The sequence below is a fragment of the Sardina pilchardus genome, chromosome 12, assembly GCF_963854185.1.
Source record: "Sardina pilchardus chromosome 12, fSarPil1.1, whole genome shotgun sequence".
NCBI classification, from domain to species: domain Eukaryota; kingdom Metazoa; phylum Chordata; class Actinopteri; order Clupeiformes; family Clupeidae; genus Sardina; species Sardina pilchardus.
The window spans coordinates 2,955,696-2,975,377 of NC_085005.1; the positions used below are offsets into that span (position 1 = coordinate 2,955,696).

General features: G+C 40.4%; 2 protein-coding genes across 2 annotated transcripts; both read left to right on the top strand.

Annotated features, from left to right (window-relative positions):
- Positions 1 to 6,518: 6,518 nt before the first annotated feature.
- On the top strand, positions 6,519 to 8,268 carry LOC134097949 (4-galactosyl-N-acetylglucosaminide 3-alpha-L-fucosyltransferase 9-like). The gene is made up of 2 exons (XM_062550904.1): positions 6,519 to 6,559; positions 6,759 to 8,268. Exons 1-2 carry the CDS (start codon positions 6,550 to 6,552, stop codon positions 7,847 to 7,849), a joined length of 1,101 nt encoding a protein of 366 aa, XP_062406888.1. The 5' UTR covers positions 6,519 to 6,549; the 3' UTR covers positions 7,850 to 8,268.
- Positions 8,269 to 8,505: 237 nt separating this feature from the next.
- On the top strand, positions 8,506 to 16,100 carry ufl1 (UFM1-specific ligase 1). Its single transcript, XM_062550929.1, has 19 exons — positions 8,506 to 8,722; positions 9,329 to 9,474; positions 9,583 to 9,611; positions 10,138 to 10,235; positions 10,563 to 10,677; positions 10,765 to 10,895; positions 11,056 to 11,114; positions 11,359 to 11,505; positions 11,879 to 12,054; positions 12,181 to 12,360; positions 12,595 to 12,712; positions 12,878 to 13,003; positions 13,142 to 13,262; positions 13,384 to 13,550; positions 13,676 to 13,806; positions 13,906 to 13,986; positions 14,128 to 14,213; positions 14,895 to 15,075; positions 15,420 to 16,100. Exons 1-19 carry the CDS (start codon positions 8,646 to 8,648, stop codon positions 15,621 to 15,623), a joined length of 2,373 nt encoding a protein of 790 aa, XP_062406913.1. The 5' UTR covers positions 8,506 to 8,645; the 3' UTR covers positions 15,624 to 16,100.
- The last annotated feature ends 3,582 nt before the right edge of the window (positions 16,101 to 19,682 follow it).

Consider the following 19,682-nt stretch of genomic DNA (forward strand, 5'->3'; position numbering starts at 1 on the left):
GTACAAACTTTTTTCACTGTCTCCGTGTACATGTGTGTTGCCAGAGTAAAAAAAATAAAATATCTTGGCTTACCTGATTTCCTCTGGTAGGCCATTAAAAAATAGCAATCATAGTCACAGCCAACTGACACTGAACTGTTTAAAACAGAATGCACAGGCCAATATATTCCATTACTACTAAAATAAACATTGTTGGTATTACATCAGGAGGACTGAAAGACTTTTCACACTCATATGTGACACTGTTTCTAGAAGTACAGACAAAGCTAAAATTGGTTGAAATTGGTTCAAATGATTTTTGCGGGTAAGGGGCCTCAGAGTAATGAAGGTTCTAATTGACTCCACTTTATCAGTAAAAAAAAATGATGGAATAGAAGCCTTTCAGTCAGTATCACTTGGGACACAAGGCATGGTTGGGTTGATGAAGTGAGGCTTGTGAGGCATGTGGTTCTAACCATAGCAGAGAAAGACCAGCTTGAGGAAAAAACAGTGCCGGTTCAGACCTCCATGAGGCCTTAGGCAAAATCCTGCTAAGGGGTCCTACTCTGAGGGCCAAAATGTAACACATTTAAATATTTATTTATTTATTTTTTTTTATTTTTTTTTAATGTAGCCAGTCACTCGCATTCAAAAACGGAATATTCAATTATATTTCACAACTTTGCTACCGTGACTGGGAAAGGCTGAAAGCAAGCTTCAGACAGATCAGGGGATTCACTTCCCTGAGTGGCTGGCCTAGGATAGGCTAGCAACACGCGCTGGAGAGATGCGTGTAGGGCCTACACATCAAACCAAACCATGGAGCAAACACAAGTTTACCCGACTGCTGTTCCTGCTGTTCATTCTCAAGTTCCTTCCGTTTTTCATGCCCTGAATGGTCATTCAGTTTCACTTTCATCTTCTTAAAGTAGCCTATGAAACACTGTCGCTGTAGCCTACCTGTATAGGCCTACCTGTCTGTCACTAGCTTGATTCAAGAGGAGACAGGGGAGGGGGCCTTACTTGCAGGGCCCTACGCAACTTGCGTAGTGTGCGTATAGGGAGAACCGGTATCCGCCGTTCATTCCGACATACCAGCACTCCGACATTGACGTCCAATTGTCGTAGTGGAGGCATGTCTCCTTATGTGAAAAAGTCCCACCACTCCGACATATTTTTTTTTACATGGTCGCAGTGGCGGTATTTAACTTTTTTTTTCAAACAACGTGCCATTCCGACATGAGGTAATTAATAGGCTATTAATGTTACAGTTATTATTTTCCTGTCACTTCGTCTGTTTTATGACCTAGAAGGTTGTATTTGGCATCTGTGGATAGCTCTAGCTCTCCTCTTTTATCTGACATGCAAGCCATATATTTTTTACCATGGTTTCACGAGTAGCCTAAATCAAACGAAAGTAGCGGTAGCCGAAGCTATATGACATTCTTATTTGTTTGTCACTTCGTCTGTTTTTATAACACAAAAGGATCGATGTGTTTGGTATCAATGGAAAGCTCTGTTTCTCCTCTTTCATTTGATATGCGTGTCTGTTGCCTGCGATGCCTGGTCCCGGAGTAATCCAAGCGAGAGCAGTGGCTGCGTGGAGCAATATAGACTGTAAATATGATAGGCCTATACTTTGATTTAAATTCATGATTTTATTTTATTTTCATACTTGATCGTACAGACACTGTCTAGTCTCGTTAAAGCCCCGGTTCTGCTCTTTCATGCAATATAGGTCTCATCTCGCTATGACTAATAATCGCGGAGCAATGTACAGAGAAAAATGGGTGTGTTTTTTGACGCACTTTGCGTCCGTCGGGCTCATATAGGGTCCGTTAAATTGTCTTGGAAAAAAATAGGATTTGTTAATTGTCGGAATGGGGGTACTAAATTGTGTCGGATTGGCAGCATGTCTAAATAGCAGCATGTCGAAATAGAGGCATGTCTAAATGGAAGCATGTCGTAGTGGTGGCATGTCTGAGTGGCAGCATGTAACCGGGAGAACCGGCCCTGGATGTAAACCGTACATTACCCCTATATGAAGTATTACAATTATTGTTTAAAATACTCTAAGTTTGAAAAAAACGTTGAAGGGAATCAGGGGAGCCAGTTCCGTATATGTCTTTGGCAAGTAGCCTACTATAGACACACTGGTGAAGAACAGTCAGCCTCAGTCAGTAGGCTACTAGCCAGTGCCGCCGCTACCACCACGCTTTACACACTGGGCATAGGGCATCAAGGGGAGTCGGGGCACCAACATTTAGTCAATACTGTATAAGTAGCTTTACTTCAAACTGCTTTTCATTCTTCTGAACGTTTACAATGTCAAAATACAGCGAAATACAACATTATGCTACTCCATTTAATTGGGAACGCATCTTGAGTTGGGAACGTTTTACCCCAAGCATCAGGGGAAACCAATCACATCGGTGTATCTGATATAGGCTCATTGCCAGAGTATCTTGCAGACACAATTCAAATTGTGTTCTTGCGAGAACTCTGGATGCAGGGTAGCCCTGACCTGGGTACAGCCTTGATTGCGAGAGAGCACTTTAACATCACTTTACATGTGATTTGGAAAGTGGACTAACAGCCTTAGCCTTTGTGTAATGGAATTGGTGAGTCTTAAAATGTTCAATAATTAATTTCCCTTAAACAAAGCATTAACATGAAGCACATGATGTGCCGTTTGAAACACATTTCACTCAGACAGGCTAGGTGGCTTTCCCACTCATAATTCACTTTTAGGCTAATTACAAACAGAAAATGTCTAGAGAGCATCATGTCATGACATGCTTCAATTTCCAAAGCAATGAAGGCTGTTTATACCAACTTAACATAATTCATATCTTTGTTCTATAAATGTGGCACAAACAATGCTGAGTCTGTTTATTAGCCATAGCCTGTTTGAATGGCGCTGTCAAAAAGGTTGTTATGTAGACTCAATGCCCTTAAAGTAACAGTGCACCATTTATAAGCTAAACAGCATCAAACTTGGGAGGGGACACCACAAAGCAGTTCTGCTAGGGCACCCAAATGGCAGCGGCACTGCTAGCCAAACCAGACTCTTACAAAGAAATAACTGCATCACTTCAGGTGTCAAACTTCAGATTTATGAGTATCAAAACCACTGTTTTTGAGGACATATTTACAGTTCTTATGCAGGGAATGCAGTATTCTGGACACAAAAAAACTACATTGTAGGCTACTGCATAGTACTGTAATTTAGTACAATGCAAGACTTTGGACATGAAAATACTAGGCTACTATACTGTATTTGGATTGGGAGGACTGAGGTATTTACATACTGTATAACAAAATCTGGGCACTCTATTGCACATGCAGCACAGCAAATCAAAGTTAATCCACTCGGCTACTTTCCATTTTGCATATGTTCAGTTGTAGGTTATCTAAACCAAATAAAGCTTGATTGAAATATTGTAAAACACATTTAATTGTTTAATTTAAATGTAGCCAATCGCCCGCATTCAAAAAAGTACCGTGACCGGGAAAGGCTGAAAGCAAGCTGCAGACCGATCAGGGGATTCACTTCCCTGAGTGGTTGGCCTAGGCTAGGCCAGCAACACGTGCTGGAGAGATGCGTGTACACATCCAACCTAATCATGGAGCAAACAGAAGTTTACCCTGTTGCTGTGGTTCTCGTCAAGGGGAGACAGGGGAAGTGGTCTTCATTTACTTGTGGGGCCCTATAGGCATAGTGTGTGCATAGGAGAACTAGGCCTGGGAGGAAGAGGCTGCTCAGCTGACCATAAGAGAAAAAGAAAGAAAGAATACCATGCACCTACCATGTACTTCTCTCACTTCCCTCTCTTCAATCCCTCTTCTCTTCCCTCCTCTATCTCTAAAAAAAAGTGTAATCAGATTACAGTTACACTGTCGAAGATTACTTAATTACATTTTGTTTATGTGTTTCAATACATAGGGAAGGGCAAAAATGCATCAGAATTTTTAAATAAAATGCCAAATACCCTCTTTTTAAAAGAAACTACAAAATAGCCATAATATATTGTAGCAAAATACTGTTTTTTATATAGGCCTACCTTTTTTCCAAGAGGGCATGGCATAATTTTCTTCAATTCAATAAAATACAAATGACAAAATATATTTTGTGTTTGAAATACATTATTTTAAATGTATCAGAAATACCCATCACTGAATACATAACATAGCCTACACTATATTGCCAAAAGTATCGCTCACCTGCCTTGACTCACATATGAACTTCGGTCACATCCCATTCTTAATCCGTAGGGTGTAACATGACATCTGTTCACCCTTTGCTGTAACAGCTTCAACTCTTCTTTTGAAACCTAAACAGAAGATCAATTTTATGAACCTCTGGAAGTAAATGGTAGTGCCAGTTTCCCCTGCTGTCACAGTAACACAATTAGCTGAATGAGAGACTTGGCCATACAGTATATCCTGAAATCCCAGATGAAATCCATATTTGGTTTCCCTGGAATTGTTTATACCTGAAATCTCTTTATAGACTTCAATTAATGAGACCCCAAGTCAAGACAAGAAAGTTGAAGGAGTCATAAACTGTTCCCATTGGACAACAAGGTTCATATTAGGGGCCTCTTGGTGCAGACCTTTAGTGCCTCTTTAGTCCACACAACATGCTCCTCTTCACTAGCGGCTCCAAGCCCTCTGGACATCCTTTTCAGATTCTAGTGCTGGGCTTTGACCTCCCACACCAACGTGAACATTCCTCATCACACTACTCACTGCAACCAGCCAGCCAAAGCAACAGAAGGAGATTCAGCACCATGGTTGAGAAAGGATCACAACACCCAAACAAAAGAATTGCCACTATCAGCTCTTTCAGGATCAAGAAGTAGAAAAAGAAACCAGAGCAGATGGTCAGTCAATGTCAAAGATTCTGATACGAACTCCTCAGCCCTAGTGGCATCATGTGGACTTTTCACTTAATATAGCATTTTGCATGGTGTCTTAATAACTTTTTCTAAACTGGAAGCAAATTTATTTTCAAAAGTTGTAATTATTTCCATCTGAATTGTACTGCACCTTTGCCGCTGGCACTCACAAATTAATGTGAAGAACACAGGCATGCCATTTTACAGTCCAATCTGTTCAATCAGAATGTGTTTAGGCAATACGAATATGAGCGTTCAACTATGAGGCAATAAGTCTCTGCACCATTATATTATTTCCCTCCATTTGAATAACAGAAGACACTTTGTAGCCTAGTAAAAGACAGAGCCACACAGCTCTGGAGATGGGCAGCAAAAGCACCAGGATCGCCAACAGTCACTAAGGGGGGTATCGAGTCGTCGCTGGTTGCATCTGCCGCAAGTTAAAGGGGGAAAAGAGCTGGAGCTGGCAGGATGGAGATGGCAGGTGAATGTCTTTTCAATAGCCTATGCACCACGAGAACACTGCAATAAAAGCCTAGATGTAGAGTGCCGGTTTCACTTACAAAGATAACCGTAAGGTGAGTGCTTGATTAAGCATTCTTTAACAGCAGCAATCAAATATTGTTCCATGTAATTGCAGTTTTAAAAAAAATGACGAAATAAATTACTCCGTTCTATTATTTTCTTGGGTTGCCACAATCTCAAGTGACAACCTCTGACGAAGGCACAGCTGTGTGATTTTTATAAGGATTTTAGAATCTACATCCTTGCGCAGCGTAATGGTGGCTAAAGACGACAGTCGCGTTTTCCCGAGGACTTGATGGATGCATAAATAATTTGGCACTTGCTTCTTACGTTACCACGTTCCCAAACACTGCAGCAAGTCAGGTTGAAATAACGCTGCCAGTGTCAGCAAACAATCAATTTGATCACTAAAAGCGTCAGGATTTGATTTGCATCTGCCAATTACGCAGTCTACATGGTAGAAATCGGAAAAATTGCCATTCAGTGTGATGTCGATGCAATGTGAAATAATTTGTCTGTAACATGCAGGTTTTCACGCGTAGCTGTATTTGAATCCATAGTGACATGATTGAAATAACACCTCTCGATGGGTTCCTCTGCACCGCTCTCAATTAAGCAGAATACTTCACTGTAAGGCATTTGCCTATAAGGAATTGGAATCTGGACAAGATTGTTACAGTTCATAATGTCACAACAGTAACCATATTGGAGGCTTGTAGGCTACTGAAGAGAGTGTTGTGTGTTGTGTTAGAATCAGCATATCAGGAAATGCAATAGTCATTGTTTATGCGAGAAGACACAGCTCATTCATCACAGTGAATGTTTCGTACTGTCATTATAATCATTATGTAATTTTATTATCTCAAAAGCTAATATATGTGTTTGCATTTTTGTTCAAAGGAGTCTGGAAATCAGATGGAGATCAGACCCAAGAGATCAAATTGAACATGCCCAAACAGAAGAGCTATACAATTAATACTTTGAATCATATTTTTTTCCTGAGTAATGTTTTCTCCTCTGTACCCTTTTCTTTATATTCTTTCTTCTAATATTCTAAAGGGTATACATGCTTTATAAGCTACATAGACTTATATAAAGTGGAATACTGATGAATGTGATTCCCAAGTGGGCAAGTGGAGTTTTAATGATATCAGGTAAGTTGTCAATTTCATAAAACTTCTGATGTAGGCCTACAGTATTGTAAGATTCACTTCCATGAAATGTGATATTTTTGGAGGAAAACATAACCTGCAACAATATACATGTTTGTTATCATCTGTCTTTTATACAACTTATCCTGTGCATGCATATGAATTGATCTGAAATTATTTTATGTCTCCTCTGTTAAAATAGCACAAAGAATGCCTTCAACATCTTTCAACGGAATTCTGCGGCCACTTCTTATTGGATTCCTATTGCTTGGCTGTTTTGTAACTGTGCTTTTTATGTACTTTAAACCATCTAATAACAACTGGCTTTCGGGGCCCACAGAAACAGTAACATCAACAATCAAGATTAAAGCCCTGCCTATTGTCCAAAAGGAGGTGGACCAGACTATAGTGCTCATTTGGCTATGGCCATTCGGCCAGGCGTATGATTTGGACTCTTGTAACACATTATTTAATGTTGATGGCTGCTACTTAACAGCAGACCGGAGTTTATATAACAAATCAAGTGGAGTGATTATTCACCACAGAGACATAAGCAAGGATTTATCAAACTTGCCCCCACCGCAGCGGCCATCATTTCAAAAGTGGATATGGATGAATCTGGAATCACCATCTCATTCTCAAAAAATTCCAGGACTTGAGAAGTTGTTTAATGTGACTCTGAATTATCGCCAAGATGCGGACATACAGCTGCCTTATGGGTCAGTTGTGCCCATTCAGGAGGACGAAGAGTTCGTACTGCCAACCAAGACAAAGACAGTGTGCTGGATTGTCAGTAACTGGAATGCTGACCACGCCAGAGTGAAATACTATAATGAGTTGTATAAGCACATCGAGGTACATACATATGGCCAAGCCTTTGGGGAATACGTCATTGACAAAGAGTTCTTCTCCACAATATCTAGTTGTAAATTCTACCTGTCCTTTGAGAACTCCATCCACAAAGACTACATCACTGAGAAGCTCTTCAACCCTCTCTCTGTGGGCTCAGTGCCCATCGTCCTAGGACCCTCGAGGCAGAATTATGAGAACTTTGTGCCAGGAGAAGCCTTCATACATGTGGATGATTTCCTCACTCCTAAAGAGTTAGCTGAGCACCTAATGTACCTGGATAAGAATGACAATGTGTATTTGCAGTACTTTGACTGGCGGAAACAATTCAAAGTGAAAATGGCCTCTTTTTGGGTAGAGCACACATGCCGAGCCTGTGATTACATTAAAAACCATAAGGAGTATAAAGTGTGTAATAATCTTGACACATGGTTTTGGGACTAAATGTCCACACAAATGTTCACATAAATATGTACATTTTTGGACTTATTTTGAGGCTCAACATGTCTTTGAAGTTTTGTGGTACAGCCCACTTACAAACTGTTCAGTAAATAGATGTGTGACTTTAAGGCATTATTCCATGCTATATTCTTAAACTATGGTGGACCATTTGTCTTATTTATATGCCGTCTGATACCCACATGATTAGGATTGACGTTCACCTTTCACATGACTGTGCCACATCTCAAATGGTATGAGTAGAAGTGTCAAAAATATGACGACAGTATTTTGTCATCACTGCTTGTTTTATATGCTGTAGCCTATGTTTTATAGATCAGTGATTAGTTCCACAGCAGTTCAGACATATTGTGAACAAACACCTTTTCTGGCCTGATCTCTAATCAATCTGGGGTTTTGATCTTCTGCCAATAAACATCTGATTTTGCATCGCTATGCACAACAATGTGTGAAAAGTCAAATAGCCCACTACTTCAATTGCATTTTTGTTGGCTACTTTTGAGTGTATTTGATATCCATCAGAGTGACAATATCAACGCCAATGAGAATTATGTGGACAGGATATTCCCAACCGCATATACGAGAGGCGTTTGAACTTCACGGCTATCCGTATTACGTTTTTCTAAGCTGACGTGGGACTGCCTTCCATGCTGATTGTCAACATTATGGCTATTTAGGCTTACAATTTCACCCTACTTTCTACAACCATATCGCAGCTGATGGGAACACGAGAGTGCTCTGACAACAGCATATTTTGTAGAAAAACTCTGTAGATACCACAATGGCAGCTGACTGGGAAGAAATTAGGCGACTCGCTGCAGATTTTCAAAGAGCACAATTTGCAGACACTGTGCAACGGTAGGTTAGCTATCACAGCTAACTAGTTAGCAACAGCTAATTTGAAAGCTGACAGATTGTCTACAGATTACAGTGCCGTTTGCTGTTGTAACAAATGGCAACGGTGTTCACATACATTTTTTTCAGCTGTGCAAAACAATTTAGCTCGATTTGATTGCTCTGAAATACCTTGAATGATGGTGCGTTGTTAAACTTGCCAGCTAGTTGGCGACATATTTTAATGTCGCATGATATGATGCTAAAGTTGACTAACGTTAATGTTAACCAACCACCTTCCATCAAACAGATGCTTTGATGTAGAACAACAACATGCCAATGTCAAAATCGTCTACGATTTGAATGTTGTGTTCTGTTATTTTCTTAAAGCATTGCAAGTCATTGCTCCACTCCTCTTTCACTTCTTCTTCTTTACTATTCTACAAACATGCTTATTATAAAAACTAGAATGGCTAGGCAATTTATTAACCAGTATCGTATTTAGAAAATGTTCGGCTGTCAAATTCAAATTTCTTACTTGCAAAGTGATCAGTGGCATTTTATTTCTGTGGCGAAATGTGCCAGTTTTTTTAATCACTCCTTGCCCTGTGTTTTCATCCTGTGGTGTAGACTGTCGGAGAGGAATTGCATAGAGATCGTTGCCAAACTTGTGGAGGAAAAGAAACTAGATGTTGTGCATACACTGGACGGGAAAGAATACATTACTCCAAGTCAAATTTCAAGAGAGATTCGGGATGAACTCTATATTCATGGAGGTCAGTTGGTCAAAAAATGACATGGGCAAGGCAGCGTTTTCTTCTTTTATTGGATGAATTGGAATTAAGTCGGTGCTTACATGTCTTTACTCTTCTTTTAAATTCAAGGTCGAATCAACATTGTGGACCTACAAAAAGTGAGTTTAGATAACCTGCAAACATTACAATAGAATGGTGCTTCATCCATTTAATTGCAATTACAACAGCTACTGTTACCATATGCTGCACTTTGAAATACTTGATGCACCAATACCACTATTTCAGGCAGAGTGCAAGTTATTGCCATTACAGAGTACTTAAATAAGGTAGTATTTATACCAGAATCACAATTACCATCAAATCAGGTGAATTTAAAGAGGGGCTTTATTTATCAAATGTACACTGGTTGTTACAAAATATATGTGAATAGACCATTTTATGAACAGAAAATAAAACTGAGGGCTATGACCAAATATATTAGATATTAAAACATGTGTTTATGTAATGTTGCCATGAAGTGCCATCACTGAATTGAGAACCTTTTTTGAGAACAACTATGAGTATCTTATCTTGAGCATCTGATGCCTCTTTATACTGTTATGGGTGATAATACATTCCTTATTTATTAGGCTATTAACTAATGTTATTACTGTTAGGTAATTGAGTGCTTGTTCTTTTTTACAGATCATTAATGTGGATTTAGTACATGTTGAAAAGAGAGCCAGTGAAATTGCAAAATCTGATAGGAGCATTCAGCTGATTCTTGGACAGCTGATTGATGAGTAAGTGTCTGTCTATGATTTTCAGTATACTATACAGTACTATGCCGTTTTGCTGCACTTCTGATGCATGCGTCACAGATAGCCTGCACACAATTGTACGTGTAAATAAATCATGCACACATCTTTATGTATGATGCTGCATGTTTAGCATAAAGCCTAAAGTGTGTTCAAATTTGACAAAGAGAGGTGAACGTTCCTCTTGACTTTTATTTCATTGAACGCACTTCAGGCTTTAGACTCAACATGATCTCATTTCATATCATAGTATACTCCTCTGATATCAGCTGTGATTATATATGTGGATCTCCATATACTGTACCTCCTCAGGAACTACCTAAATGGCATTGCTGAGGAAGTTAATGATAAACTACAAGAGGCTGGTCAGGTTACCATCCCAGAGCTGTGCAAAAGCTATGATCTGCCTGGTGATTTTCTTACGGAGGTGAGTTCAAGAGCTCTTGTGGACAATGTGAAAGGTTTGTGATCAGAGTGACCCATGTCTAACAATACTGTGCTCTGTGTGTGGTAGGAGCTGTCTGTGCGCCTTGGCAAAATCATCCAAGGTCAAATGGACCAATACAACAGAGGGGTCATCTTCACAGAAGCCTTTGTGCTACGCCACAAAGCACAAATTCGAGGTCTTTTCAGTGCAATCACTCGGTATGCTCCAATTCCCTCATCTGTCAGTTTTAGCCTTTCTGAATTCCATTTTCCCCTCTCTCTCTCTCTCTCTCTCTCTCTCTCTCATTCACTCCATTTTTAAAGAAAGAATTCTGAATTCTGAATGCTTTTAAGGCCTACTGTGCCCTTGTGTTTTCAGACCAACCCCCATTAGTAATCTTATTGGTGTCCATGGATTTCAGGAACATCTTCTTTATTGTAAGTAATTGTGAGAATATGTGAAACTTGTGTGTGTGTTTTAAGAATATGTCTGTTAGTAGGAGACTGTACATTCAATTTGTTTTGTAATTCCTGCGATGTTTGAACATAGGCTTTTGAAAGTATATGTTCTAAAAGTTATTTTAGGGTCAGATTTTTCCAAATGAATAGTTCCATGCCACAATATTCTAGAGGTGTGCAAGTGCAGCCTGTGCGCCCTGGTGACGAGGTGTGTTGTCCCCAGCTGTGCTGGAGGAGCTGGTGAACACTGGCCGTCTGAAAGGCTCCGTGGTGGGGGGCAGACAGGACAAAGCCGTCTACATCCCTGACATCTACTCCAAGACGCAGAGCAACTGGGTGGACTCCTTCCTCAAGCAGAACGGATATCTGGGTGAGTCTTGACTCTGATATCCGTTTCATGATCATTTTGCTTAGCCTGAACCAGAAAAGAACATTTAAAGCAACAATATGTGATTATTTTACCTTAAGAAAACGGCTTCAAGTTTATTTTGATGAAACACTGACTGACAATAGTACAGAGAATGGCGTCTCTTAGCATCGCGGATGTGCAACCCCTGGTATATACAACTGTGTAGTTGTTGACATACTGGGTACTGACTTAGCACTAAATGTACATGGTACATTGAAATTTGACAGCAAACGGTACAACTGTTCTTACATTATGTTGCTTTGATAGTGACCTGCCCATTGCTGCTCTGTGTAATATTTTAAATGAACTCAACATGAAATGAAAATCTTTTCAGAGTTTGAAGCTTTGACTCGACTGGGTATCCCAGATCCTGTTAACTACATTAAGAAGCGCTTCAAGTCCAGCAAACTTTTGTTCCTGAGGTCAGCCTGTGTGGGTCAGGCTCTAGTCGACCAGCTAGAAGCGTCAGTGGAAGAGGCAGTAAACTCGGCGACTTGGACAGATTTACAGGTCTGTAAGGTTCATTGAGGCCATGAATACTGAACTTCAGCATTGCTATCTCGAAGTGTTGATCTCTGTTCAGTTGCCATAAATGATCAAGTGGTTTGTGCATGATGTGCCTGTTTATGTCTCCAGCCGATCCTACCCAGCAGCTTCTCTAATGAGGATGTTGGTATCCTGATCAACCAAGTCATGAGAACAACAAACGTGCAGTCGTCTGCCAGAGTTCTGAGTGGCACCGTCGTGGTCAGTGAGAAGTTCATCAGCAACTGCCTGGCACTGTTCAATGAAGCCATGCAACACAAAGCACAGAAAGTAAGCATGGACATCAAATGCACCTGGCAGTCTCAGAGCAGTTGTGGAAGAAGCACTTGAACATTCGATTGTTTTTCAAAAATAAATAGCATAAAGTTATTATTATTATTATTTTTTTATTATTATTATTTTTTAAAGTGCCAATATGGAATAACAATATTTTGTGGGAATTTTCTTTGTAATATCTTATGGTGGTACCATTTTTAACACCAGGGTCATCTGTTTCTTTTTCAGGAAGTCAAGAACAATCCAGTATTTTTAATCACAGAAGAGGATCTTAAGCAGCCATCTGTGCTGGCTGAGAACACCTCCAGAAAGGACAAGAGGGACGAGCGTAGGAAGAAACATGCAGGTGACGCACTGTGCTGCACTACAGACCAAAGCCCTCATGAATACCCAAAAGCCAGCAGTAGGCTGCTTCTGCAGAACAACAAGCTGCACTAAAGCCTGGTGTTTTAGCTTCCTGTGTGGCTCCTGTGCTCATCTCAAAGTGCCTGTTTTGCTTGTGCTTCTCTAGAGGGAGGTGGCAGCGTGAAGGGTGGCGGCGGGGGCAACGCTCGAGAGATCAGGATCCGCAAAACCAAGAAAAAGGGCTCGAGGAAAGACGACGACAGCGACGATGAGGCTGGACCCAACACACAAAGTACGAGTGCATGCTGTACTGTGACCCGTGTACTGTATGGAGTGTCCAGTCCTGTGTAGAGAGGACAACATGGCAGAGCTGTTATAAGGGTGTTTTGATTTTTCACTGCGTTGACATGCATTTCTCTGTTTTGAAAAGATCCCAATAGTAAGGCAGAGCTTCCTTTCATGTCTGTTGATGAGATCGTGGGCGTTTTGGAGGAGAAGGTATGCGACTGCTCTGAGGACATGCTCCTGGACCTAGCAGAACACATACTGAGGTATTCATCGCTTACCCCTCATATTCAACTCTCTCCAGTCACACATTCCATGAAAGATTGATTTTTTTTTGTCTGTAAAAGTACTAATGTTACTTAATTTTGTCCAATTCTTATCTGACAGACCTTTGACAAAAGTATACCAGGAAGTGGTGCGGACGACGTTTATGTCCTCAAGCTCATCAACGTCAGGTGGCAACCGCAAGCAGAATGTGAAAGACCTGCAGGAGGAAGTCACTAACTTGTACAACAACATCAAGCTCTTTGATAAGGGCACAAAGGTCTTCTCTGGTATGACATTTTTAGTTGCTGAAGAAAATAAGAACCACATATGCATTGTGCTTTTGATTTTACATTTTTGTCCAACCGCTACATTTAAATTGATTAATAATTAATATATATATTTTTTTTATCAGATGAAACTCAAGCCAACATTGCCAAGCATGTTCTGAAGACTGTGTGTTCTGATGTCACTAACATCCTAGTCAACTTTGTGGCGTCAGATGGCTTGATCACTTCAGATAGTTCTGGGGCTATTACTAATGAGGTAACAGGCTGGTGTTGATGCTGATGTTGTTGCCAAACTTGACATTTCCATATCTGAGTTGAGTGCAGCTCCATGCCCAATATGACGTGTGTCCCACAGGTGCGGTTGAAGATCTTAGGAAAGCTGCCCGATGAAACGAAGTCTCCTCTAATGAAGCTGCACAACAGTCTGAATGGAAAAGTAGGTCACCAGTTCAACTAGAGCATGTCCATTTAACATTTCTGTCAAAGTTCTGCCAAAGCTTACACAAAGAAGTAATTTCCTAGTGGTATAGAAATGGCTTCATTTTGCACAATCTCGTGCGCACTTTTCTTTTCTCAGAGCATTGAGGACTTTATTACCAGTTTAGAAACTGCAGCTGAAGAATCTGGGTTCATGCTGAAGAGAGGAGACAAGAAGAGAGAGAGGTACAGTATTATTAAAGGGATATTTCAGTATTTTACACTTTAAGCCCGTTTTCTGTATTGCCTAGCATGAAAACGAGTGTTTGACACCGAAATCTTGACTATTGAGCCTGTTTGTGGAATTTGGCAGCTTTAGAATGGAGCTCTGTATGGCTTTAACATTGCTCGCTTTGTGCATGGACTATTCTGTCCACACCCCTAAACGTTCGTTTTTAAAAATGTGCAGCTCACCGAGTGGTTACTGGTCTTCAACGATCTTCCTTTAACACACATATGTTCAATATGGAACATCTTAGTGCACATTAAAAGCAGAAGGAAATTGGGCAGGAGTTGTGTGGTTTCATGTTAGCGATATTTGTTTATCTTCAGGTCTCATCAGGAAGACACCAGCGTAGATTTAGTTGAAACACATCTGCATGTACTCCTCCAGAAAATGATGTAGATGTTGTGGAAGTAATACCAGCTACACTACTGCGGTGATGCTTCAGTGATACTTAAGCTTCTGTGTGTGTGTGTGTGTGTGTGTGTGTGTGTGTGTGTGTGTGTGTGTGTGTGTGTGTGTGTGTGTGTGTGTGTGTGTGTCTGTGTGTGTGTCTGTGTGTGTGTCTGTGTGTGTGTCTGTGTGTGTGTCTGTGTGTGTGTCTGTGTGTGTGTGTGTGTGTGCACACGTGTGTGCTCTCTCAGGCAGGCCCTCTTCCAGCACCGGCAGGCGCTGCTGGAGCAGCTGAAGCAGACGGAGGAGCCGGCGCTGGTGCTGCATCTGACCAGCGTGCTCCTGTTCCAGGCCAGCACCCACTGCATGCTGCACGCGCCCGGCCGCTGCGTGCCCCAGATCATAGGCACGCTGGTGGGCAAGATCCCTGAGGTGGCGTACCACATTCACCACCACACCGCACAAAGCCTCATGCCCTCATTCCACTAACAGCAACAACATCCTGAAGAAAACAATTGTTTGCATCTGTTAATAACAGATAAGCCACAACAAGGAAGTTAAAACTGTGATTGTCCTTTTAGACCACATTGCTGTTTTTAGATTTCTAGTGTTCCTTTTAGAGCATGTTGCTATTGCTAAATTAAATGGTCTCCTAAGATAATGATAGGATTGCCATGGATATCCATTTAGGCTGTCCAAATAAGGGAAGTGTTTCTATTTGCCTGTGTTTGTGTGTGCTAATGGCCTAACTGCGCGTGTGTTTTGTGGTTGTGTAGGATCAGCACAAGCTGCTGTCCAGATACCAGGCCCTGGTGGTCAAGCAGCTGGTGGGCCAGAGCCAGGGCAAGAAGCAGGAGCAGGAGGGAGGGGACGGCCAGGGAGACGACGCCGAGGCCATCCACAAAGAGCTGCTCTCGCTGACCACAGAGGTCAAAGACCTCGTCCTCTCGCAGAAAAAGAACTCTGTGACCGAGGAATAAAACCTGTTGAGCCGACTACTGAATGGATAAATGGTTTAATAAGATCATAATAAAATGGATAAATGGTTTAATAAAATCATAATAAAATGGATAAATGGTTTAATAAAATACATTTGGTTAGCCAGCTATTTGACACCGCTGCGGCGCGGATATATGTGAAGACTGAGTTTGATGGGACAGAATTTTCATTCAACCCCATACCCCTCCACCCCCCCAAGGAGCTGGGGTATGTGTCAGGAAGCAGTGCAGTATTCCAGTCTCACACACAGATAAAAGAAGTCATACAAAAGTTTGCCTTTTCCCTTCCAAAGTATGTGATACAGTAGAATGTTTGGCAAAAGCCTTTTTTAACAATTCATTGATTTGTTAATTTACATTGTCTCTATTAAACATTGTGGGATAATGTATGTGAATTGAGCTAAACAACCTCAGCGAGGTGGTACTGTAAATAAATGACCTAGCACTGCATTGAACAAATGCTTGTATGCCTATCAGTGAATTGTAAATCTTGCCATCTTGACAGGATAATTCACACAAAAACGTGTTATTCAACCTCCACCAACCAATTAAACAGCCCCTAACTTTATTTCTCAGAACAACACAACAATGCGTTTGCCAATCTAGCAGAAGGCCAGCAACATAAACAAATCTCTTCACATACTTGCAAGGGATTTAAAATAGATCATGAATACAATAAGATGACCTACTGTATATTGTACTGGGAGGCATTTGTGTAGTGACTATACTATACCTATTTCATCTTTGTGTGTCAACTGTCCCTTGAAGATGCTCCCTCAGTATGTTGCCACATTTCACCTCTGTTGTGTCCCCCAGTTAATTATGTACTCGTAGCGCTCAAAATAAAGATACAAATAACAATTAAAACCTCATCAATACAACTTGTCTAATGACATTCTTCTTGTTGCTTCATTCTCTCCAAAAGGCCTGTATTCTCTTAGCACACCATGTTATAGTGGAAATGTTTAGTAATTGCTTGGGAGCTGTGTTGCCTCAATCACAGGTCATTTGAGCTTGACCCTAGCTGACCTCAGAAGTTCCCAAGCCAGAGAGTTTCAGTATGATAGTGCATGTATGTGCATGCACATGTGTGTGCATAGCTAATTGCATATGGGTCTTTTCTCTGATGTAAGGTCATCAGAGATTTATTTATGGTGAACAAACATTCTTTGAGATTACTTTAATTTTATTGTTTTCTGGCACTATTTTTATGTCTCACTGTTTGATTAATTAGCCTTTTGGCATCTTGAGTATATTCTGTAGGCCTACTTACCAAGCCTATAAATATAATTTGTGTTTCATTTAACTATATAAATGGAAAATATAATATAGTGAATATGGAATACTCCTCAACACCCGAGTGGCATAAAATGTCGCATTGTGTATAGCATGAGAACAATTACAGTACATCTCTGGTGGCACTTTCTCTGTGTGTGTGTGTGTGTGTATGTGTGTATAGACAACCATTATTCTCAGCTATTCTCTGAACATTGAGCATAATTATTTGCACTGTACCTAAAGCAGTGTGCTACAGTGTGACTGATGAGAGGGAGGAGCACATTTCTAAAAGATGAGGAGATGGTTTCACTCCTGTCGTGTTGGTGTTACCATGTCAACAGTGATAAGTTGCTCATCTGTGTATGACATTATAGGAGCCCTGGTGAATAGGAAATGTAATGTAACATGACTTTGATGTAGCTCAAAAACAGTCACAATATAGCCTAACTATAGATATGTATCCATCCATTTATAAATTGGTGCATTACTTCATTATATCTTACAAAACTGACTTAAGATGAAACTGTGTAAAACAATTGAATAGTACACAATAATATAATAGGCTACCTAAAGAATTGGTAAGCCATGGCACCCAGGGTTACGATGGTTGACATTCCAGACCATGGAGTATATCAAGAGTTAAACTGACAGGAGCGATCAGCTGGAGGCTGAGCCATGATTAATCACTGCATGACTAAGCGGGGGCCCTGCAAACAACGATAAACAATCAGGAAAACGATGAGAGTAAAACCCAAAATAGCCAAATAGTATTTTATAGAAAATAAATAAATAAAAATTAAATAAAAATCACACCCATTGTGGAAAATATTTTAATAGGATGAATGATAATGGACGAATGCTATAGTTATGATGATTACATTAGGCTTTGAGGATATTTTACTTGCATTTTGGAGACCTGTTGTAGGGTCTCACTTAGTTAATTAACCATCTTCATGCTAAACACTTTTTTTTGCTAAATGCAAGCTGTCTTCTGGGTCTAATGTGATTTTTTGACAGCTACTTCTACTGTCAGATGCAAGACACGTGCAGCACATACACTGACTCTGTAGACATAATTATGCTAAATACCATCATAGACATGTGCTCCTTATCGCCATGGAAACAAGGAAGAGCTATCTCAAGCACACACCACATTTTTCAAGGTGAGAATTCTGATCCCACTTTTCTGCTTGGTATGGTGTCTAAAATAACACCAACAGCTGATTAGGTCTGTACTGTTGGGGAATCACCAGACACTGACACAGCGCCCTGACAGACAAAACAGTCTGCTAGGTCTAGGCTACTCCAACTGCATGAGTTGACTACACAAGAGAGGACTTCACTGGAAATGATAGGCTATTCATTTTATTTTGAAAAAAGGTCCTCTCAAGGTAAAGGTTTACAAAATGCTAGCACTTCCATATTCTCACCTAAATGGTGATTTTTACTGTTGCATTAATACATCATCTTCCTTTTAGCTTACATCAGGTTCAGTCTGATTTACTAGGCTAGTCATCACCTACAAGATGACAGAGATTTAAAACTTGACATATTCATTGATGACTAGATTCCATATCTAAAGACTAACACATTCATAACAAAGACCCATTATCAGGAGCAATCAATGCTACATAACATGAGTAGACTGTTAATAACATATGCAGGCCATATCATTCTTTGCACAGTATCTCATAGTGTTAGTTAATATGATCCATAACACAAAGTAAATAAAGGATTAAGGGAACACACACAAGAGATATTGTTACAAAATAGTTGCCTTAATATTGGCTATTTCCTCTGTTCTAAAGTTCCATAATATGTCCAGTTGCAACAATCAAAAAAGGCATACATTATGTGTGTTACTTAACGGCCTTATAAATATATTTTTCATGTTCTTTAATATTGTGCTATTATGAAAACTAATGACTCACTCAGCATAGCTCAGCTCAATGATTCAAATGTAGTCTATGCCTTTAATGTTGGTCACTTGGAAACAGCCAGCTAAATATCAATACAAGTTAAAAACACAGCCACGTGACTTAAGCAGCTTCAACTGGGCAGCTATTTGCATCATCAGGTTCCAAGGTGATCCAGTTAGCATATGGAACAAGAAAACATCAGGGAGTTTAAATCTTTAGGGCTGAAGAGGCCAGGCTTTTTTGTTTTTGCTCATGTTGGAAACCATTCTCTGCCATACAGAACATTAGTGAACACCAATTAGATGGCCAGTCAAAAGCAGCAGTGGCTGACAGCAAAAACATTTTAACCATCTAACCATCATCAATCGTCCTGAGGTGAACATGTTCGTTCTATATTATTTCCCCTGAATATACAGTCGTCTCACGATAATTGCAAACTGTGGGTAGAATGTCCATACAAGCATGACATTTCTCCAGAACAAGGTACCTTTCCCAGAGCATAAAGCCTTACGTCTCCCCAGCATCTCTTGAGACAGCCGTAAGTTCCTGTTGCTTAGTAATGGCACCCTGAGCTATGATTAAGGTGAGCTTCAAAGAGCTGAACGTACTCATTAGCTACTGCTGGCAGAATAATGAATTCCACCGAGGACACTGATTAAGAAAATCATCCTTTGTATTTACAAAGCTGAGAGGAATAAACTCAACCCAGTGCTGGCTGCATTTGAATGATCCTCATCTAAATGAAACCGGCTAGACAACAAAGGGGCCACTGGGGATGCCTACCCCTGAAACCCACACCCTAAAACCCCATCTAACCTCTCCTGGGCTTCCAATCCTTTGGTGA

Bases quoted from the DNA above. Each gene is read 5' to 3' on its own strand.
- ufl1 (XM_062550929.1), top strand. From the start codon at position 8,646: ATGGCAGCTGACTGGGAAGAAATTAGGCGACTCGCTGCAGATTTTCAA. The intron at 11,506-11,878 runs GTGAGTCTTGAC...AAATCTTTTCAG, and splicing joins CAAGCAGAACGGATATCTGG to AGTTTGAAGCTTTGACTCGA. The intron at 12,361-12,594 runs GTAAGCATGGAC...TTTCTTTTTCAG, and splicing joins TGCAACACAAAGCACAGAAA to GAAGTCAAGAACAATCCAGT.